Raw genomic sequence first — 24,169 nt, forward strand, 5'->3', positions numbered from 1 at the left:
ATAAACGTGCTAACTCTGTAAGCCGCCATGCTGGAACACACGTGTATTATTCAAGTCGCTTACAACATTGTAAAATAAGAGGTGGTCGCTTAAGACAAATAAAATGTTACAAGCTCTAAAATGCGATTGTAGATTCTTGTTAAGGGGTATCGGGACGTTATAAATTTGGTAAAATGGCTTTTTTGTTTCTTATATGTAAAATAATTACCTTAATATTACTGCAATAGAAACACGTTAAGATTACTGTTAGAACGATTTTATTTATGCAGTTTACCTATCTATACGTTCTGTAGTATTTTTACCTTTAATGTTATGGTTTAGAGCTAGCACCGCACCATCTCCAAGCATCCCAAAGATAAACGTTATGTAAGAAAGTAAATAATAAGAAAACCTTCCCTAGAACTTGATACACTGCAGTGTGAAGTATCAAACTATGTCATATTCTTTATTAGTTACTGTGAAAGCTATATCAATATGTCGATATTAGTGTAAGCTTCTCGTAGGTGACTTTTAAGAAAATCTATCTGAATCAACACCACGTGACCTGTGGGTATATTAAGTCCACACCCACCATTTAGCAGTAATAGGAGTAACATCAGTAGAGATAAATCCCATTTCTCAGAACTATTCAAGCACAGAAGAAAGGCTAAATCAGAGAAAAACACAATTTTGCGTTATCACCGTGTTCTCACATCTATTCAAGAAGTACAGAAGAAAGGCTAAATCAGAGAAAAACACAATTTTGCGTTATCACCGTGTTCTCACATCTATTCAAGAAGTACAGAAGAAAGGCTAAATCAGAGAAAAACAGTTTTGCCTTATCACCGTGTTCTAGATTATTCCAGAGTATATGTGTAAAGAAATCATTTAAAGGAAAGAATAAAGCACCATATTTAACCGGACTCTGGACTCGTGTTGATCAATTACGTTATATCCTTGTGAACAACAACAAAATTGTGGTAATAGTACGAAGTCTCTTTTTGTTGCATTATTCATCACTTAACTCGCTTTATGGGGTTCGATTGGGTGCCCAACCGTTAATTTTCCATTTCGCTGCTTTGTAAATTGGCGTGAGGTAGCAATCGCTTTTCGACGAAACTCCATAACTCGGCAATATATTCTCATGCAAACTGGCATGGTTGACGACCAGGGTGGCAGCATTCTTAGAATAAAATAGGACAAAAAACTTTGACAGTGCGAATAGAAATTTACAATCTTATCTTGATATTACCCACGATACCAAAAAGGCTTAATAGAGGAAATAATACCAATCTAATTCACCCGGAGAGTGTAAAAACTGACATAATTAAAAGTACCAAGACAAATTGACGATGTATATTCAAACAAGAGGAAAGGGGCTTTAATTCAGATGTTTCTCAAGACAAATACAGACTTGACATTTAATATGGAATATTTCAGTTTCAAAGGTATGCCTAGGTAAAAATACGTTCTTTTTTCAATAAACTCCGATCTCATTTAAGATTTGTGAATGGAGAAGTGTGTAGTCAGGTGTGTCGCTACCAATTAACTGACTTTCATGTCTGTTGCGCTGCTACATTACGTAATATGCAGTGATTTAATTGGGTAGTGTTCCTTTGGGCTGGTCAAAGCTTGGCTTAGGCAAAGCTTGGTTCTGTCAAAAAAGGATCCATATGTCGGCAACTACTGCATAGAAGAATTTGAAATTTTGCATGCAAGCGGTCAGTTTTGCAGTGCGTAAGATGAGTTAAGTAGTGCATTACAAATTTGTTAATCTATGGCAGAATGGCGCGAAAAAGACAGACATTACCAGACAGATCATAGCGCCAAACGGAACGGTCCCCACAGTTTTATAGAGTATTGCCCAGACTGATGTAGCTACACAGAGGTCATCCCTAATGTATCAAAATCTTACCTACAGGGTACAGGACCCACTGTCTTTCGGGATACGCTGCTGCAACTAAACAAAAAACACTTAGTCCGTTCAAAACGAGGGGTAAATTGCCACCAAAATGCGATTTTTAAAGCCCCTAGCGAACATCAAACTGGTTTTATCAGGTAAGAATACAAAACGACCTCCGAGGCACCCACTGTAAAAAGCAAAACATCGTCGTCTGTTTCTCTAATGAATTGGGGGTCATGACCGTTTCTGGGTAGAACACTGAAACTGCGTGGCTTTCTTTATTGAGGTCAGATTTCACCTGTACCACCCAATTAGTCAAAACAGAGTTTACAGATATCCAGAAGAGGCCTACGACGAAGCATATGCCGGGTCTAAAGTGACAAGGGTGATTGACAGCGTCAGTATTTGGAGTGGATACCACATTGGTGCCAAAACATCAATGGTAGTCATCAACGAAAACCTGAACCAGATCAAATTAAGGAATAATCTCGGAACCACTTGACTATCATTTGATAGGGGCCACCTTAGGAACAATTTGAGGTTGCACGGTGAGGTTGCCGGTTCACACAGAGCACTTTTAATAGCAGATAACTTACAGAACCAAGGGAATGAGCAGCTACCTTGGTGATAAAAATCGCCATATTTGAACCACATAGACAATATTTCGGTAGGCCATTGCTCGCCGAATCAACTGCCTATATGTCCTACAACAAAACTGGACCAAATTGGACAATTTTAGACCGATGCCTGGAATATTATTCCAGATTGAACTCTAAAAACCTACCCCAAGGAATGCCTTGCCGCTTGAGAGAGCTGGCAACAGCCAGAGGAGGCCAGGCGTAACAGCGAACATTACTGTGACTAGCAACTGACATGAGGGTCTTTTGTGGAGCGTATAAATCTTTTACAGATGATAATTTGGAAAACATGGAGATCAAAAATATCTCTTTTAATGGAAGTCGTATGACATAGAATAGGCAATGTGTTTTTGTTTGTATCTCTGGCGAATTCCATTAATGAATTGATGTCACAATGACATCAGAGAGATAATTTAAAGTTATTAAAACACGATTTTAATCCTTATTTTCATTTATCAGTCAGTAAAATAGGAAAAACTGATAAAAAATTACTTGGAAAAAATATTCCATATTAAATGTCAAGTCTGTAGTATGGTTAAGCGCCGTCAATTTCGCTTCCGCTTTTTTTTTTCTTTCTTCAACGCAGTTATTTGAATTTCCGAAGCAAGGCACTGGGCGATAAACACCACATTTTACGTATACAATACGAAGGCGATTTCAGTTAAGTGGAAAATAATAAATAAGATTCCTAAATAACAGAGAAAAATATTTTCCATCCCAAAGATTGTGAACCAACACTGCAGCAAAAAACCTTTCAAGACCAGTGAGGTTTTTATTATCCATTTTATTTCTGTCTTTCTTAAGAACTGAACCTATTAATAAATAGCCACTAGGAAAAAATTACAACTCTAATACATAAACATGATTGTAGAATACTGAAAGCTGTCCCTGAGGGTTACTGAGTCTCAAGGATTGAAAGAGCAAGAAAGTTTGCGTCCCACCCCTTACTTTCTACCACTAGGTAGTGCTGGCGTCCACACACAGTCCCCGTATGGACTGCTAAACGTTACACAAGCATGTCATATCTACCCAGAACATGACCATTTGTCTACTATGCAACAATTAATAGGAACCAGTTTATCCCGGATAATGTTAAATTTATCACAAGAGCTCTGTAAAGCTACAGAAACCTTCATTAAGACAAAATAGCCACGCTTACTGATAAATTTCAGCATATAAAAGCACTTCCTTTCTCTAGAAATTGAGAAAACTTGATTCTTATTTATAGTAATTAACGATACTTAAAATGGCAATACAAAAACAAGCAAATTTTCGTTCAGTGCAACAAACAACACAAAGCCAAAAAGTTCGAAAGGTGAAGAAAAGCTCAACTACAAATGGAGTTTAAAACGTGAAAAAAATCCACCTTGCAAAATCTTTCTTCTTAGCTTTATTGTAGCTGGAATGTTACAACTGTGTCTACGTGTCGTCTCCTCCAAGACAGTCGCCTTTCGAGCAATTGTGTCAGATGTGAAAGAGCGCAATCATGGCCTAGACGACCCTTTGTTTGATCAGTCACTGATGGAGAAGAAATATTTTGACTAATGATCATTTGCAAAAGGTGTAACTTTCATGTGCTTTGAGAATAGGGCAGCATGAACCTCTGATGTTTGCGTTTTATACAAATATATACTCTCTTTAATAAAACAAAATGTACACAGTGCTACCTGTAGAAACAATTTTGTAATGTCAGTAGTGAATCACTCGATTGTACATGGAGCCTATCCATTCCAGCATAGAGGAAGAGCACTTTTTTCATTAACACTCATGGTTTTTAAAAACTAAGAAGCTACCACGACCTGTAACCAAGAGTCTTGCATGTAACATGTTTGAAACTTAATTCTGCTTTAACATTCAACCCATTTTGGGGAAATGAGCTTGCTTTGAGAACATTTCAGAAACACGGAACGCTTTCTCTATTAAAAAACTCTCTACCCCCCATATAACGAAACTACTGACATTATAACCACGAGAGAGAGAGAGAGAGCAAGAATGTGAGCAAGAGCAATGAAATTCACAAACACTGTACAAGATAAAGAAGTTTCCTCCTCTCAACTTTAACCTTTCACATTGGTAGTAAGTGATAGTCTATATCCTGTTCGTCGTCCCCTAGCTGGTCATCACCGACCCCTTTGTACGCCCTTGAACTAAATCTCTGGCCTGAACGGCAGACGAGGTCACAGCCATCCTAGAACAGAGGGTACAACTAGCCTAAGGTCTGGATCTAATAGAGCCTCTGATTAATATTGCTCATTTGCAAAACATTAGAAAATTAAATCTAAGACACGCAGACTGCTAAGATATAATAATAATAATAATAATAATAATAATAATAATAATAATAATAATAATGTACAGCAGAATAAGAGGTTTCCTATTTGTAGATATAACACTGAGGCATCCGCAATGGTTTTTCTTTTTTTTTCTTCTCCATATCACAATAAGTTGAGAATTGATACCAGTACTTACTCTTACGGCAATGTATTTAGTATTTACACTCTTTCACGTTTAATTCCAAAATAACTTTGCATATACAGTATGAGACAGAGAGAAAGAGAGAGAAAGAGAGAGAGAGAGAAGGGGTTGGAGAATGTATGACTGAATGCATTTGTACTTGCTCACTGGCTTGCACATGTGCAAGTGTGTGAGCGTCCCAAAGCAGGTGCACACTTACTGCTTGTAAATTGCCAAAATCTTGCCAGAATGCATAGTTTGGAATCTGCTCCATGCCTTTAGCACCCCGCACAAACCTCTGGTATGATAAGCCCACTATGCAGTACAAGGCCTTAAGAGAAATAAATCTAAAATTAAATCAAGTCAGTTATTGATCTTGGTTAATATTTGTGTCCACTGAAAGTCCATCTATAGGTTTTACTAAACATAAAATGTCCTTGTGTTCACCAAAGTGGCAAAAAAGCAGTTTAGTAACCATAAATTCATGTCTTGTGGGTTCAATAATAACCCCCTCCCCCCACTTCTTGATATCTTTATGCCAGTGCCAAGCCTTAAATTTATCATAAGTACTAACATGAATATGATGACAGATCCAGCACTTAGCCCCTGCAGTAGCTGGAACGACGGAACTTCTGTGCACACAGCGCTGTGGTAGTATTCGAACAGGTAATACACTCATCTGTCTTCTGGTTATTTTCTTCTACAACTTTACCATGACCCTGAAAAGGAAAAGACTAGAGGTCATATTTAACATTCATCTTCTTTAGATTAACTAATATAGAATACAACTGGATTTGGCATTAGTGAGTTGAAGAGGGCATTTCTGCCTAGTCTACACTTGTGTTTACATACATGTTTGTGCATATGTGTGCACAAATGCATATGTGTGCATGTTGAGTCATTGACACTAGAATTTTACATGACAAACAGGTGTACGCACAGCCTTCAAATAATTATGACAATAAACAACAGATTGACTTGTCAATTATGCGCCTCAGACACATTGCCTTTTGGTCAGCTGTGTGAAATATCAACATTGGACGATGCACATTTACCCCCCCCCCCCCAAATCCACCCCATGCCCCCTTTTTGCAGGGAAATTGAAGATGTTGATAGAACATGTTTGCATGGAAACAACTCAAAAGAATACATGTATATCAATCATTCAATAAAAGAACCACCTCACTATCATTAGGATCGCAGACAATCATGATGATAGCTTTTTTGTTCTTATGTGTACAGTGGCAACTGTAGTTTTCTCCCCCTACCCGCGATATTCTAGAGATATCCAGTCAGCTAGCAATGAAAGAAAACCAGATTATACAATATATTTTTTAAATCAATATTGCTTCAGGTATTCTATTTTTATTGAAAAAAATCATTTGGTACTTCATATATACATATTCCAATCATCACTGTTATCTAAAAAAAAAAGGCAGAAAATAAAAAGATAAAATCCTAAATTTCTTATTAAAACTTATTAAAACTAGATCCATGACTAAATGAAAAATACACTTATGCCAAAGGAAGTTAATGTATAATGAAAAAAATTCTCACTGGAAATGTTTTCAAACCTTTAAAAGAGAACAAGGCAGCAAAGCTGTCAAATGTACAGACAAAAAGCAGAAAATAAAAATGCAGAAAATAGGATACTGTCAATTCTGTAGCAGTAATGTATTATACTTAACTGCATAGCCAACATCAAATTTTAATTCTGCGCAACAGTTGATTAGGAGGAAAGTAAAATGTGTAACAAGCAATAGACTGAGTTCCCATACCTAGATCAATCTAACAGGATCAATCCAACTCCAAGGGATTTCTCACTAAATTGCTTTCAGCTTATGTGACTTAGGATTCTGGCATGCCAGTTTTAGTAGGCATGACAGACAGCTAAGCCACTTACATTGACTGCAATTTAGCGAGAATCCCCTCGCTGTGAAATTGAAAACTTCACAAAAAATTGCTTAAACTCAATAATATATATATATATATATATATATATATATATATATATATATATATATATATATATATATATATATATATATATATATATATATATATATAATTCGACAGAGCTGTTTTTCTAATTTGGGCTGTATGTCAATCCTAAGAATCATTCTTGTAAGTTAAAAAAAATACAGAAAATGTTACAGAGTAACAGTACAGGGCTCCTGGTGGAGGGGAGTGAACAGTCACATCTTGAAAATGCCAGTTTGAAAAATGAAAAATTAAAAAAAAGGAAAAATTACAAAAATATTCCACTAAAGCTGCCATTCAGTCTAGCTGTTTTACCATGATTGAGTTTGGAGATAATTAAAAAAGGGAAATCTCAACAAGTGTGTTTTATGAAAGCTCATTTAATGGCCAGTTCAGACCTTATTAGACAAGATGATTACCCAAGGGAATATTACACCAATCTTATCCATATGCCACAAACTATGTGCTAGAATGATAAACATGAAACTTTCACAAACATTCAAGAAAAAAGCGGAAAATAATAATGCACAAAATGGATACTGTCAATGCTGATGCAACAATACATTATGCTTAAAGGATATATGGTTTACTCCAGGATAATTCATTTTTGGCCAAAAAGAACAGTAATTATTTAACTGCAAAGTCAAGTTGCAAATATTCCACAACAGGTAGTATCAATAAAAGTGAACTGTTACAAATATAAGGCTGGCTTCAGACCCATGAGAGTTCAAGCCCACACTTTGAAAATGCCAGGATGATAAAACCTCACAAAAATTATAAATTGGATTTTAAAAAAATGATAGTCCAATAGAGCTGGTTTTCTAATTTGAGCTTTATGTTAATCCTAAGACCGCATTCTCAACGAATTGAGTCAGGCTTTACAAATCCTGAGAACTAAAAATGGCGGACGTACATGAAAGAAAAACCGCCTAATCTTTTAATAGTCTCTCCGCCTCTCACACACCTCCCCACACGTCGTCCCTGCGGGGTACAGTAATTAAATCTCGGCTCCAAATATCAATAGAAGAATTTTAAATGTCCAATTTTCTTCATTCTGAGATTCTGAACATAGTGAATGATTGAATCTGACAAACTTCAATGATATAACCTTATTTTCATTTTTGACACTTTATTACACAATACGCAATAACAGGTTTACCATAATTTTTATGTAATCAACTAACAATATTGTTAAGATTCAGAAAATGTCAAAATAATACTATTAGGTATCTTATTAGTTCAATAATGAGAGTGTTAATATGCCTAAGAATTAAATTTGAAGAAAAACCATTTATATACAAAAAAGGCTAATAACTTCAGCAAAACTCAACTGATCAAGCTTAATTTCAAACTTGATCTGTATACTAGTCAGACTGATCACTCCTGTGAGTTGTAAGACAAAAGGCTGATTGGTTTTCCTTAAACTGTGTTATCAATGTTGCATATATGCTGAAAAGAGTGAAAAATCAGCATAACTTTTATAAAAATTGCCCGATAATGCTGATTTTCAAACTTGACCTACCTATAATAAATATTCAACAGTTATATATGTAAGTTTCAAGCCAAAAGGTAAAAAGGTTTTTCACTTATCGCGTTATCGGTGTTGCACATATGCTGAAAAAAAGCGAAAAAACAACACATCTGTGTCTGTACATAAAAAGCGAGTTTATCCTCTAAAAGTGTTTTATGCACTTTTGGTACTTTTGTTGTTCTAAATGAACTTAACTATTTTTAAAACACCACTATGATCTGAAAATCTTATAAAAGTTTTACATTTATTTGAATACAATGATAAAATATGCCGATTCACATTTCCCGAAACGAAGCACTGAGGTGACATTTCAAGTACTACTCAACTGTCGCAATCGGGTGAAAACACCTCTCGAAATGAGGATACGTAATGGTATAGCTCATTGTCCAGCAAGATAAGTACTGAATCGGTGATGTTTCATGGAGCGTAGTTGATGTGAATATAACATTTTTCGGAAACTGTCAACAGTAAGCAGCGAAGCTGCCAGGTGGATAAAGATATATTAAAACTCCAAAATACGTTACATTTTAATGGCCTGAACGCTTCCCTTTCAAATCAGAGAAGAATTTCATCAGCTGTGTCATGTTTTAAGAATGAAGTAATTTTTCTTCGGTCAGCAGCTAATATTGAGATAGTTTTTATCTCCAATATTTCGATGTCTGACAGAACATCTTCATCAGGGAATGAGGCTATCCAGGTGAATAGCCTCTATTCAGGAGATATACTTGCCCTCCCCCTATAGCTACCTATTGTCTTAGTAAAAGGGAGGTAGAGGTCAGGGAGGATGGTACCCTCATTTCTGTTGAGACTGGCACCTGTCTTCTTGATGTGGATGGCTTCTAGGACTTTCCTGTAATTTTCAGGTTCACTGTCAATCACCTTGATTTTATCGATTATTGGACCATGAGATACTTTGTGTCTGGATTGTTTTTCATGCTGGCATAATACCGCCTTGCTGTCTCTATTATCGACCTTTATTCCTGTCAAAGAAAAAAAACACCCATACAGATAAATTGTTCCCCGTCCTATTTATTTACTTATTTAATTTTGCGTATGATGGAAAAGTCTCAACGGACTTAACAGGGTATAATGCGCGTGATCTATTTGTCATACTCGTCATCAACAGGCCTACACAACTACCAGACTCGGCACCTGAATTCACCGGTAGATCGGACCACACTACCCGTTTGCAAGGTGTGTATCAGTACGCGCTTCGAAGCATCAGACGAGACACTGCTCTTGCCTAGTAGTCTACATGATGTAATAGTGATGATTCTCAGCAGGATTGGAAAGTAGTGCATCTCATCTCAAAACTTGTTCGGGGACATGATACTGTGAAATGCGTCTTTACGCACACCTTGAAAACGGGTAGTATGGTCCGATCTACCGGTGAATGCGGGATCATTAGGTGCCGAGTATGGTAGTTGGGTAGGCCTGATCAAGCAAGACAGTCAATTGTCGCGGCGCTCTAGGGGAGGCAGAAAAAGGCAGACACCATAAGTGTTCATTATGTTCTGATGACTGTTGGTAAAATGTCAGGTTCCTTTGGGTAGTAACATAAAGAGATAATTCTTTCACTTTTTTATTTTTTGTGTTGTACGGGGTGAAAGCAGAAGCGATGTTTTGTTATTAAATCCTACAAACCCTACACCCTCTTTTCTGTCAGGATATCTCTTCCAGCAGTAAGTTTAAATTCACTGGGGCCCTGAAGTACGCATTGAAATTAACTGAAAGAGAGAGCTACAATACTGCTGCACGGGTCACAGTTTATATGCACGTTGAAGGGTGGAAAACCTAGAGATTGATGGGCGAATGAAGGCTTTTCAAGGACACCGATGCGGAACGCCACAAAACAGTGACTACTATATATTATTGTGACTTTATGCTGGGAGGGGTGTACGTGTAAGTCTCAGTTTTCAAAAATCAGAAAGGCGGAACAGTTAACAATATGGAGACTAGAGCGAAGTTGTGTCTGGGGACTCTCCCCGTCCTTCTGGCCCTGATTTTGGGGTACTTCAGGCCCGATCTGACTCATGTTCTCCCTGGTATCCACAGCATCTGGAGCGATGTGACCCAGGCGCCACCGGACGCCGGAGATGTGAGCCAGGCGCCACCGAAGGGTCACATGCAGAAGTTTGGACTTCACGTGGACAAGGAAAAGGAGCTGATCGTGATGGACCATTTCCCGAGTCCAGAAGATTTTTACAGAGACCACATGCGGCAGTCAGTCCCTCTCGTGGTCCGAGGGTCGCTGAAACACTGGCCGGCCGTGGAGAAATGGAACAATGAAGATTATTTACGAGAGAAATTTGGTAACAGAGAGTTCACAGTGATGTTCAAAAAATCAAACGATCACAGGCACAAGTCACATATGACAATGAGCATGACAGATTTTCTAGAGTAAGTCTTTTTGGGTGTATTTTTTTTTTTTTTTTGGGGGGGGGGAGGGGTTATATATGCGCATAGTGATTTTATAAATTGTTTCCTGCACGTTTCATTGGTTTGTTAACAGAGCATTATAACAACAACAGTTACGCTTACATCTCCGAATTACTTAACCGTGATTCGGTATGCTGAATAATATGTCACGATGAGATACTTATTTAACTTGGTCATCTGATGACGTCATTGAGTCTATCTCGATTCACAGCTTGTTTGTTTGTGCGTCCACATATATTGTATGTAACCGTTTAGTGGCCTACTGTCGCCTTAAGATGTTATTATTTCTAAAGAAATATGTATGGTGACGAAGTGTGTGGGGGGGGAGGATAAGAAAAGAGACACTAGAATTTTTGTTGTAGGCACTGATTGGATGCTATGCATTTAACAGTTTGTTGGGTGAGAGTGAGAGAGTAATTGATCATTCCATCATGATGTACATTTAACCACCAAGGAAATTTAAACAGACGGCCATTGTCAATTAAAAAACGGCAGTGTCGAATGTAACTTTAATGGTTATGGGTATTCTATGTGCAGTTTTATACATTTCCTTGTATGGATTTCAAGAGGGTTTGGTCTTTAAAAAATCTCTCTCTCTCTCTTATTCTTTGAGTTTGTGTATGTGTGTGTTCAGAGGTAAATAGAAGAACTTTAAATTAAGCACACACACTCACACGTACACGCACACACACATACACATTGTTATTTATACCCATCAGCATATAATTCTCTCTTCATCTCCAAAAAGAATGCTTTCAGTAATTGACACCGAATAAACACTTAACATTGGGTATAGGACTTAATCACCCAAAAAAGACTTTGGATGAATATATAATGCTATTCAGTTTTTCTTTTTGCAATTCAGTCGGTACCGCGATGAACATATCTATATGGACGCCACACTTTCCCCAGAGATGACGGAAGATCTGACTATCCCAAGATTCCTTGGTTGCGACGCCATCATGAAAATGGTATCGTCTGCTGTGTATTATTTCTTTTTTTAAATAAAAATTAGGTTAATATACTCGTTTTGTCTTACGAACCTTATCATTAGCATATTGATTAGATCGACATATATGCGGTACAGAACGATACGCCCGACTATTTTTTCAATTGTGGCCATCCTTCATACAGCTTATTAATTTATTATTATTATTAGTTTTTTTCAAGACCACTGGATCTGTGTACAATAGTTGCTCACAATTTGCAAAAGACGTCATATTAATTATAATAATTAATCATATTTTAAAAATTCCTTAGCTTAAACGAGATGTCTCACTATAGGCCTATAAATAACAAAGCACCTTGAGAAAATATGTTTATCCTTCTTTAGTAGCTTCATGTCACAGGGCGTTGTTTTGAAAATAATATCCCGCAATCAGCGGTGCGTAAATAACATAAGAAATGATAGCGGTCCAGAGAAATACGGGTTTCCATAGAAAGTGACGGCTGCAAATGCCAGAAGTGATACTTAAGAAAAAAAGAAATGAAAACCACTTTCAATCTTTTGCTTCCTTTATGAGTTGTAAAACATTAACTGCTACGGTTCAAGTGCAATTTTTTGCAAAGTGTTAGCATTTACCATGTTCAATTGACACCAATGTGATTCAAAACATTATTTGAACGAATGATATTAAACATGCTTGCAAATCTTTGAGCAACAACTTTGTGTTTGTGTGTGTGTTTTTTTTTTTTTTTTTTTTTTAGCAAACTTGAGATTTTTGAAATCACTATTCAGTTTATATTTAAGATCTTTTAACATTAAAATCTAAAACCCTCTTAGATTGATCTATTTTATTTCATGCTTAGATGAAGCAGTTTGCACTATTCTTCAACGCCGGATGGTCCAGTACCTACATCCACGTGGACGCCACAGAGACGCTGTTTGCGCAAATTACGGGTCAACGACAATGGATTCTGATACCGCCGGCCCATGGGAAATACCTATACGTGGACGATTTTAACTATCACAGAGGTAATATTTGAGAAAATGTCCTTTTATCTGGGATGGATCACCCATTGACACAGTGATACATATTGTAAAGTCTTTTCTCTTCTGGCTTACCGATATATACATGCATGGTCTCATGACGGACACGTACCGCCTGATTCCTAACACACAGAATCATTACCACGGTACAAAATCAAACAGAAGCCTTGTTTAAAAAATACATCATAGAATAAAATTTATGTTAATTTTTTTCAATAATTAAGTAAAATTATTTAAATGAAATATCAAAATTTGTTCAATTCGTTTTAACATGTTTTTCATCCCGTAAAATATATATGGTTTTATGCCCTAATATTTAGAATGATTAATAATTGAAGTGGTCGAATAGCGGAAATAATCTTGAATTAAAGCCCCTCTTTAGGTGTTTTTCTCTAATTTAAAAATGTTTGGGAATTGCCTGTTTCCATTTTTTTTCTAAAATTTGACACTAGGTAGTATAGCCTTGCCCTTTATATTTATTTATTTACATGTTTGTTTGTGAATTCATTTTTTGTGCATTTATTTATTAATATGCACCGTGTCGATCAACTTAGACACCATTTCATATTCCAGGGATCTCTCCAGTCGAACCGGAAGCCGTCGACCTCATCAAATTCCCGAATATTTCTAAAGTCGACATCTACAATATCACACTGTATGAGGGGGATATTATCTACGTGCCCGAGGGGTGGTACCACCAAGTTCGCACCATGGGCGGTCCACCTAACATGGCAATGGCTATTTTTATCAATTATCTACTTTGTTCGGAGGGAGGGCATCCACCAAATAGAACCGACGAAATGGTCATGGAGCGATGCATCGCACGGAGGGAGGCCACGCCCAAAGGTGGGAAGTAAAAAGTATAGATAAATAGATTAATTCATTAATAGACACGTGAAAAATGAGATGAATAAGAAAAATAAGATGAAAATGAATAAGTTTCACATTTTAACTCTGTTTCAGAAATTAACTGTAAGGAACGAATGGAAGATATGCCAATGCACGAATTTATCGCCCAGTACAGTTATATCAACCCAGAAGCGATTGATGTGGCGTTAGAATTCGAATCACCAATGGCGCAGTTGAGGTCACATATAAGCACACTGAGCAGCGGGTTTGACAGTGAGTTCAATAAACATTTCAAAGATAACCTTATATTACTTTTAAGCACGTGCCTAGACTCTGCACCCTCGCAACACTGCAAAACACACTCACACACGCACTATTAAATTATGGCCTCTCTCCCTCTCTCTATCTCTCTCACTCAGCACATAAATAAATAAATGCAAATAAATAGATTTTTGTGTTTGTTTGGCCTTGGGTGCAGTGTTTGTCTCATGTGGGTCTTCTTATAACCCAGTTGTGAAATTCCGCCTATCTGCAAGCCTAGATATGCAGGAATCAAATCATACCGACCCAAATATGAACCACTACGTTAAAACCCAACACTTGAACCCGCGCAAACTCCGCCTGATTTCACGATTTTCTTTTGATTATATGTGAAAGTTAACATCTACTTAACATATATACTATTTTTTATCAGTGCCTAGCTTAGGATTTGGAGTGAGCGGCCAACCCACCGAGAAGGCGAAAATCTCTACTGCACATGCGCTGCGACTGCGCTACAGGTGAATTAAATGGGAGAAAATTTAATATTTATTTTAATGCGCCTTTTTATCATTTCTTATATTGACAAAATGATTATCACTGATTACTTGGAAGTGTATATGATGATTACCAGAGCTTCTTAAGCCTAATTAAGACATTTAGGTGTATCAAAGTTTTATTAGAATTGAATTTTTATTTCAGTCTCTTCGACACGGACCCAGATGATGAATCCGAGGAGATTCTAGGGACTATTTTAGCTTCCACTCCAGATGTCAAGCGAGAGGATGTTTTTATCGTCGTGAAGGTCCATCCTAGAAATTTAGGAAGGGAAAAAACTATCGCTTCTGTTCAAAGATCTATAGCTAGATTAAAAACTGACTACATTGATTTGGTACTTATTAAAGCCCCCTCTTGTAATGGTATGAAATTCAAGTGCGAAGCAGACGATAACCGTGGCACTTGGAAAGAATCTTGGGAAGCCTTAGAGGAACTGAACGAAGATGGTAAAATTAGGTCCCTAGGCGTGAGCAACTTTAAGATGTCTCAGCTTCGAAAACTGATTGATTTTGCTAAATATCCCCTGTCCGTTGTACAAAGTAATTTCAACTTGTACAACAGGAAAACTAAACTGCGTCAGTTCTGCAAAGACAACGGCATCGCGTTTATGGCGCATGGATTGATGGGATTTTGGGAGACTGAGAACGGCACACGCGAAAGCCCTCTCCTGTCCCACCCTAAGGTGGACCTTGCAGCCAAGAAATACCGCACAACCCCTGGAACAATACTGATACGATGGGCCTTAGAACAAGATGTTATAGTTGCGCCACCGTCGACTAATGTGGATCACATTGCATTTAACAGACACGCGTTTATGTTAGATATAGCAGATTCGCCCTGGGCTATTGATATGCTTACTGAATACTTTCCTCACGTAGATTAAGTAGTCATTGTTACATATGTGTATGGAGATGACATTTCTGGGTGTCAAGTATATGAGAAAAAAAGGAACGATGTAGTAATTTTGAAAAAAAATGAGTGAAGTTTATGAAGCCCTTTTCTGTAGTACATTCATATGAACTCTCTCTCTCTCTCACACTCTCTCTCTCTCTCTCTCTCTCTCACAGGACTGTGCATAGAGGAAACACGCGGTATATTTTTCACAAGGACGCAATATTGCGTCCTAGTTTACTGTGTTCTTGGTGAATAATGCTAATCAATATCAGTAAAAATGCCACTTGCTTTGAATAAAGAAACCGATTATTTTTTATTTTTTATTTTGTTTAGCACTTGTTTTTGCATTGTAACGATGGACTGAATTGGATAAAAAATATTTAAAGAATTTTAAAAAACAAATCCATAGTTTTCTACACGATGGAAGTATGAATATTTTTATTGCGCATGTATGTTGACCTTTAAAGCTGGCTAGGATGCGCGGATAATTTCCAATCTTCAGTTAACGCCATTTAAACCGCACGGTGCTTAGTGTGCAGCACAGATTACCATGGCAAGTGCTCAGTCTTACCTTGATTACAAAAAGTGATGAAAGTAGTACAAAATCTAAGCACAAGTTTGGGTTAAGCAGTTTTGTCGGAATAATATGGAAGTGCGGATAAAATACGGTGGAAGAATTTCAGTGGTGTATTTTGCACAGTAAGTCGGCTCCAGTACCTTTTTTACCCTTTAGTCCGAGAACAACAGCAATACACACTCAGGTGTATTTGCTACATACAGTCATCACCCGTGAAATTAGATTGGCAGGTTTTCTTTTCAGAAACAGCGGTGTGGAACGTCTATTCAAGTGTCACTCAAGGAATATCAAGCATAAGGTGGGCGGGTGTGTTCTCATTCCTCGATGATGTTTACATGCAGTATGGAGACTAGGACGAAGTTGTACGCGGGGACCCTCCCCGTCCTTCTGGCCCTGGTTTTGGGGTACTTCAGGCCCGATCTGACTCAGGTTCTCCCTGGCATCCACAGTATCTGGAGCGATGGAGACGCCGGAGATGCGACCCAGACGCCACCGAAGGGTCACATGCAGAAGTTTGGACTTCACGTGGACAAGGAAAAGGAGCTGATCGTGATGGACCATTTCCCGAGTCCAGAGGATTTTTACAGAGACCACATGCGGCAGTCAGTCCCCCTCGTGGTCCGAGGGTCGCTGAAACACTGGCCGGCCTTGGAGAAATGGAAGAATGAAGATTATTTACGAGAGAAATTTGGTAACAGAGAGTTCACAGTGATGTTCAAAAAATCAAACGATCACAGGCACAAGTCACATATGACAATGAGCATGACAGATTTTTTGAAGTAAGTCCTTTTTGTATTCACAAGTGAAGCATATACTCAGTGCATAATCACCTGCCCAATCACCAGACGCAAACCCCATTGAAAACCTGTTAAATGAAATTGAAAATCAATTGGCAAAGGATGGTCCCTTTGCCAGTAATGCTCTGATCCAAAGTACCTTTAGAGCCTGGGCCAACATAACCCCCAGAATATAACTGAACCTTTAACAATCTATGCCGGGAAGGGTGGTGGCCATATTAGCTATCTTATAAAAAGTTAATACTAACATAATAACATGCGTTTTGTTGGAAAAATTAAAGCACTGTTCTGTAAATCTGTACTTATGATACTAACTTGGCATAACCACTTTTCAATAAAATACCAATTGAAAAACCTGACAAATCCAGCTGTTGTTCACCTTTAAGCAAAATTTTTCAATACTATTGTCACCCCACTCTACTCTCACAAGTCTAGTTTAATTTTTAAAGACATACTTCCTTAACAACGACCTAAATTAGGCAGCAGTTGTTCAATGGCGGATCAACGGAGTACACCGCGGATCAACGGAGTACACCCCTTCCCCCTGCTCTAACTCTTCCCAAAATAGCATTACGAACAAAAGGCAATGACAAATATTAGCCCTTTTTCTATTTCTGTGCTACACATCATGGCAAAACTACCCCCCCCCCCCCTCCCCCAACAGAAAAATAAAAATTCTGTAGCCGCCAGTGCCAATGGCCAAGTTTCTTTACGTAAAGCGTTGCACTGTAGGCGGGTTCAAGACACGACCCGGAAATAGACCCAGTGATGTCATCAGACGATCAGATTACGAAACAAGGGATCACAACATTGTATAATAATTAGCCTAGTCGTCCTCTGGTGTTATTAGGCTCTTTTCGGGTCTTAGTTTGTTCGGCTTTGAAGATGTTTGAGATTTCCTTATTTTGATTAATAAACGACATATGACTTATACGCGTCGTGTAAGTGTAAATAACATTCCTTATCGACTATTTTGGCGCGAGAAGCAATTTTAATACGGTCCTGTTGTATGTTCGGATTACAAAGAACAGTAATTTTCCGTAACAAAACATTATGTCTGATGAAGGGATAGACATTGTGATGTAGAAAACAGCTTAGTAAATAATTTTGTAGGTGAGCGTAAGGCGCAGGTGATGATAATATTTATTTGAATGACATTGTGTAAATGTAATTGCACTCTTATTCTAGAATTCACGCTCTATTCTTATACAAAGACTATATGTGTGCTCATTGCGTAAGCACGTGAGCGTGTAAGTCTCTCTATATATATTTACAAAAAGAAAGAATGCTTTCAGTAAATGGCATCGAATAACATTGGGCGTAGGACAAAAGAAGACTTTGGATGAATATATAATGCTATTTAGTTTTTCTTTTTGCAATTCAGTCGGTACCGCGATGAACATATCTATATGGACGCCACACTTTCCCCAGAGATGACGGAAGATCTGACTATCCCAAGATTCCTTGGTTGCGACGCCATCATGAAAATGGTATCGTCTGCTGTGCATAATTTCTTTTTTTTTTATGAAAGCTGGGTTAAGTTTGTAACTTTGGTATTTTTATGAATTTTTTATCTTTTTGTTAGGATCGTCCGCAATACTGGGGATAGACATTATATGATGATATCAAAACATGTCAGATCTAGAAGTAATTGCTCAATTTTTTCCAGTTCCGACTAAATGAACAACTTGAATAAAAAAAGCGAACCCCAAGGGAATTTTTTAGAAGAATAATGTTACAACCTGGGTGAATGGAACGTTTTATTAGTGGAAGGTTCATATCAATTCACCTTCGGGGATTATCGAAAATGGCCTAGAGGCCGAAACCTTGGATTATATATGACATCTGTAAAGTAGATCTTCAGAAATGCATCAGTAATAATACTTATTAGTTGAAGGTTAGAACGAGTTGTGTTAAAATAAATGCATTAAGGATGCGGAGAGAGGGTGTGGCATGAACGTGGCTATCTTCTTTACAGACCAAGATATACCTACATTGGGACATCTTTCTTAATTATAGACACATATCAAGAATTTGAGACATTCTTGTTGATGCTCAAGGGGGCTATCAGAACATGTTGTCTGCACATGTGCATTTGTAGTGGAGTTTTAGTTTTTAAGGTATAAAGAGCAGGCTTAGAAATCCCACGAAACGCTATATCTCCTTACATAACTACTACGTAATAAGGTGACTATATGGAATGAGAAGCTGTTGAAATAGGCGTTTTATTGATATGCAACATGTCTGTATTTCTTGGTCGTTTAAGAAGAAAACCACAACCCCCTCTCTGCATCCTTAATAGAGGAAACAACACAGTCGCAGTCAGCAGAGAGAGGATAATATATAATCAGGAAATTTTTGTGGTGAACAGCTAAATGAGTGGTTTTCTATCGAAAACTGACAGCCCCAGGAAAATGCAGACAGAACTTCATTTTCCCTTTTGTTGCCTTTGCTATTTAAAAAATGAAAGAAAAAAATTGTATTTGTTATCATTCGTCACAAGTAACTGAAAGATAGGCAAACATACCTCAGGCGATATTCTGCAAACTTAAACAAAGCGATTAAAAATATTATGACAATAACTAAGCATGCTTTTTGTAAGTATTTTTATTAAAGTTTCTAATTACTAAAAGGGGTCTAAGATTAAGCCTCATTATCTATCTTTTATTTCACTCTTAGATGAAGCAGTTTGCACTTTTCTTCAACGCCGGATGGTCCAGTACCTACATCCACGTGGACGCCACAGAGACGCTGTTTGCGCAAATCACGGGACAACGACAATGGATTCTGATTCCGCCAACCCACGGGAAATACCTGCATACGGACGATTTTAACTATCACGCAGGTAATACTCTGGACATTAAAATGCAGAATCTTCCTTATGTTCTTTCACAAATTTTCAGAAACTACGTTTAAAATATGACACATTTATATGTCCTTGAATTGCAGAAAATTTGTCAGTTTAGAATTGAAATAGATGGGAAAACTCTCTCATTCGAATGCATGAAAACCTCCATTTTCTAAAAAAGAATAGAATTATATTTGCAAGGGTTCCCCTCTAAAATCTGGCTTTGAATAACCCTACATGTACTTTTCTTTGTCTATTTATTTATTTTTCTGTCTGTGTCTAATTGCCTGACTGTCGATCTGATTGTGAATTCATTCATTCATTAATATGCAGGTCAATTTTGTTTACTCAATTTTAGCACATACTGACAAGAATATCACCCCCATAATTATTATACACCATTTGATATTCCAGGGATCTCTCCAGTCGAACCGGACGCCGTCGACCTCATCAAATTCCCAAATATTTCTAAAGTCGACATCTACAATATCACGCTGTATGAGGGGGATATTATCTACGTTCCTGAGGGGTGGTACCACCAAGTTCGCACCATGGGCGGTCCACCTAACATGGCGATGGCTATTTTTGTCAATTATCTACTTTGTTCGGAGGGAGGAGACACGTCAGATGTAGCAGAGGCGGCGACAACGGCGTGCATCGCACGGAGGGAGGCTACGCCCAAAGGTGGGTTGAAGGTTGGATAAAGATGTCATTAAACATACCCATCTACATGTCAACTAACAGTCATATAGGGATGGGAATGTTTGATCACTTTAGTGTTTGGCGCGAAATCTTCATTATGTGATCAGGGTCCTTAGATAATGGACTAAAACTGCTTTCAAACGTACAAGTAGTGTATGATTTCCGTAATTTAGTCTCTAGAGAAGCTCGGTTTAACATCCTTACTAGAGGCCTTGAAAACCTTACTTGGTATATCAACTAGATGTAGTAATCATCCTATTGGCAGTCTTGTTAAACCCAGGACACTGGTGTATACAATACTACAATAGTGGTGAAAAACGTGAAGTAGTTTTTCCCATAACTACCAGAGTTTAGACTTGTTTTTTATGTACATGTATAGTGTGACTGCATTGAAAAAAAAAGCATCAATCTAATGAGGAAAGTTTGTTTAAATTTGGTAGAACCCTAGTTGCACATCCTTGTACTTTATTTCAGAAATCACTTGTAAGGAACGCATGGAAGATATGCCAATGCACGAATTTATCGCCCAGTACAGTTATATCAACCCAGACGCGATTGATGTGGCGTTAGAATTCGAATCCCCAGACGGAAAATTGAGGACGTACAACAGCACACTCAAGAGCGGATTTGAAAGTGAGTACAGCATATATATATATATATATATATATATATATATATATATATTCAAAATACTGCGTCAAAGACAAAATGTTTGCCTCAGATCATATGGACAATGTGACTTGCGTCAGCCGGGATCCATTTGGTGATCCACACTGACCCGATGGCTCCAGTTCGCCGTAAGGGTAGGGCTACTTGGTTTCAAATTCCAATGGGAAATTGCATTTGTATTTTCAGTGCCTTTGTTGGGGTTTGGCGTGAGGGGTCAACCGACTGAAAAGGCGAAAATATCCACCGCGCATGCGTTGCGACTGCAATACAGGTGAATGAAATCTTTTGATTAATTTTGTTATGATAGATTTTTGTCATTGAGAATATAATGTATAATATTTATCACTTAGGATATTTAGGGTTAGATTTGCACAAGTATGCACATTTTTATGGCAGTGGTAGGTCTAACGTATCTCTGTTATTGGATTTATAGCTGTTTTAAATTGTAAAAAATGTTAATTTACAATTTTAGTATTAAATCAACAAAACAGATTTAAGAGCTTGGCGTGCAAACGTATGCACTTTATTTCCAACATTAAAAATTAACGTACATTGGACTTAAAATGTTTTCGGGGAATCACAAACTTCAAAATCGATTTCTTATTTCAGTCTCTTCGACACGGACCCAGATGATGAATCCGAGGAGATTCTAGGGACTATTTTAGCTTCCACTCCAGATGTCAAGCGAGAGGATGTTTTTATCGTCGTGAAGGTCCATCCTAGAAATTTAGGAAGGGAAAAAACTATTGTTTCTGTTAAAAGATCTCTAACAAGACTGAAAACTGACTACATTGATTTGGTACTGATTAAAGCGCCCTCTTGTGATGGTATGAAATTCAAGTGCGAAGCAGACGATAACCGTGGCACTTGGAAAGAATCTTGGGAAGCTTTGGAGGAACTGAACGAAGGCGGTAAAATTCGGTCCCTAGGCGTGAGCAACTTTAAGATGTCTCAGCTTCGAAAACTGATTGGTTTTGCTAAATTCCCCCTGTCCGTTGTACAAAGTAACTTCAACTTGTACAACAGGAAAACTAAACTGCGTCAGTTCTGCAAAGACAACGGCATCGCGTTTATGGCGCATGGATTGATGGGAGTTTTGGAGACTGAGAACGGCACACGCGAAAGCCCTCTACTGTCCCACCCTAAGGTGGACCTTGCAGCTAGAAAATACCGCACAACCCCTGGAACAATGCTGATACGATGGGCCTTAAGCCAGAATGTGACGGTCACTCCACCGTCGACCAATCTGGATCACATTGCATTTAACAGACACGCAATAGTCTTAGATATAGCAGATTCGCCCTGGGCTATTGATATGCTTACTAAAAACTTCCCTCATGTTGATTAAGCAGAGGTGGTTGCGTCATTGCACAGAGATGAGCTTATGGCACAGGTCATTTGGCGGTCCCGGATAACCATATTTCTGTGGTATTTATTCTCATTCTAGAGGGACGTGCTCAATACGCCATCGCACAAACGTATATTTGCAGCTACTTTTCAAATTATAGAGCTTTCGGCATTCATAATTTTAATATATAATTTGGACTTGATAAAAAAAAGTCGAACTTTAAGCATACTTTTCAGATGAGATTGATAAGAGCTTCCTTGCAAAATGGAACATGTTCCAACTGCCCTTAAAGTTAACGAAAGAAAAAAACGGTTCGTACGAAAAATAAACACGCTATTCAGACATAATGCATATAAAAAGAAACATTAGCAACTTAGCTTGAAAAGTTTTTATTGTTTCATTCGCGTTGCACATACACGCATTTTTAAATTTTGCTTTAAAAGGGTTCTTTGCTGGATTTTTTAAATGCCGTAATCTGAAAGGTCATTAATCGGAAATTTCCTTAATCTGTGGTCCAAATGATTAACGCATTTCATTCATGTATTTCTATTTTCAATAAACAGATAAGATTGAAAAGCTATCCTTGCTATTCACATCGCTTACTTTCTGTTGTGTTTTCTATAAAAGTGCAAAATTGGTAAAAAGTACGGAGTTTGAAAGCGTTAAGAATACTTTTTTCTTCATGACTTGTATCAACTTCAGTCTTTTCATACACTAACAACAAAGTATCATGATATATTTCATACTTTAATGGCTGAAATAAATTCGTTTCTTAGGTCTTTTTAACATCGAAAGATATGGGCCCCCTACTGCAGCGATACAGCCTGTACCGGCACATTTTACTAATCTTTTTCTGTTGTGAGCCTCTCTATTGGATCCTGATTTTTGTGGTCAATATCTTAAGCCAGTCTCGAGAATTAAATATTCTAAGCATTAAATTGCTGAACAGTTGATACGTAATACTATAAGCACTCACCGATTGCTAAGGTATTGGGCCTTAAAAACGAAATTGCCTTTTCGAGCCGCGGATATTTGATTAACAACGCCTAATTTACGTCTTAACCTGAGATTTCATTGTGCTCATATAAAAACGGTACAAAGTAACACTGACAGCAGATTTGGACGAATACTGAGTTTCCAGCGGTGGTGTTTAAGGGACCATTCCCGTAACCCTATTGTACTAGCAGAATCGATTATCTCCGATGGGATTCTCGCTAAACTGCATTCAGTTTAATCGTGGACGAAAGTTAATAACCCACCTAGCAGCTTCAGTGGGCGTGACAGAAATTTAAGTCGCTTAAACTAAATGCAATTTAGCGAGGATCCCCTCGGAGTTAGATCGATCCTGCTAGTAGTACAATAGGTTTATGGTAACCTTGTCTAATCCAATGCCCATTCGGGCCTCATCCGAATCTCTCATTCCAAAAAGGCTCCAGCTATGGAAGTTCTTTTGGAACTCAAGTGCGACGAGGGGGTTCTTGACAACTGAGGCCTTTAAGAGACTCAGAAGAGTGTGCATTCAAGGAGGGGTTTCTGCTCTCTTTTCGGAATCGAGAAAAGACTGTTGAAAGCCTCAAATAGTATGTTTACATTCATAACATTAAATCGCAGATTTAGAGGTTATTTTGGCGTTCGAATCATAAACTCAAGACTCGAAATCGCAAACGGAATTTATCGTTTACAAGGCCTGGTAGGCCTATATATCAATCACAAAACAATTGAAACCGATGTATTGGCGGTAATTTTTGGATAATT

At 37.8% G+C, this 24,169-nt stretch overlaps 3 protein-coding genes across 4 annotated transcripts; 2 read left to right on the forward strand and 1 right to left on the reverse strand.

Moving 5' to 3' along the window:
* Nucleotides 1-3,837: 3,837 nt before the first annotated feature.
* On the reverse strand, nt 3,838-5,308 carry LOC147760703 (cation-dependent mannose-6-phosphate receptor-like). Its single transcript, XM_087018387.1, has 2 exons — nt 5,195-5,308; nt 3,838-4,708 (listed from the first exon to the last, which is right to left on the reverse strand). The coding sequence occupies exons 1-2, from the start codon at nt 5,246-5,248 to the stop codon at nt 4,586-4,588; spliced, it is 177 nt and encodes a 58-aa protein (XP_086874513.1). The 5' UTR covers nt 5,249-5,308; the 3' UTR covers nt 3,838-4,585.
* Nucleotides 5,309-10,241: 4,933 nt separating this feature from the next.
* LOC106181669 (uncharacterized) lies at nt 10,242-15,791 on the forward strand. The gene is made up of 7 exons (XM_013566116.2): nt 10,242-10,885; nt 11,790-11,895; nt 12,734-12,899; nt 13,488-13,760; nt 13,878-14,036; nt 14,458-14,542; nt 14,724-15,791. The coding sequence occupies exons 1-7, from the start codon at nt 10,434-10,436 to the stop codon at nt 15,460-15,462; spliced, it is 1,980 nt and encodes a 659-aa protein (XP_013421570.2). The 5' UTR covers nt 10,242-10,433; the 3' UTR covers nt 15,463-15,791.
* A 156-nt stretch (nt 15,792-15,947) lies between these two features.
* LOC106181670 (uncharacterized) lies at nt 15,948-22,994 on the forward strand. Of its 2 annotated transcripts, none has more exons than XM_087017857.1 (8): nt 15,948-16,026; nt 16,294-16,829; nt 18,232-18,337; nt 19,527-19,692; nt 20,110-20,379; nt 20,872-21,030; nt 21,253-21,337; nt 21,676-22,994. In XM_087017857.1, the coding sequence occupies exons 2-8, from the start codon at nt 16,375-16,377 to the stop codon at nt 22,412-22,414; spliced, it is 1,980 nt and encodes a 659-aa protein (XP_086873983.1). In that variant the 5' UTR covers nt 15,948-16,026; nt 16,294-16,374; the 3' UTR covers nt 22,415-22,994. The 2 variants fall into 2 exon arrangements, with proteins under 2 accessions (XP_086873983.1, XP_013421573.1); XM_013566119.2 differs by having other exon boundaries at nt 15,988-16,172.
* The last annotated feature ends 1,175 nt before the right edge of the window (nt 22,995-24,169 follow it).

The sequence above is a fragment of the Lingula anatina genome, chromosome 7, assembly GCF_051362555.1.
Source record: "Lingula anatina isolate TDL-2025a chromosome 7, LinAna3.0, whole genome shotgun sequence".
Classification (NCBI taxonomy): Eukaryota; Metazoa; Brachiopoda; class Lingulata; order Lingulida; family Lingulidae; genus Lingula; species Lingula anatina.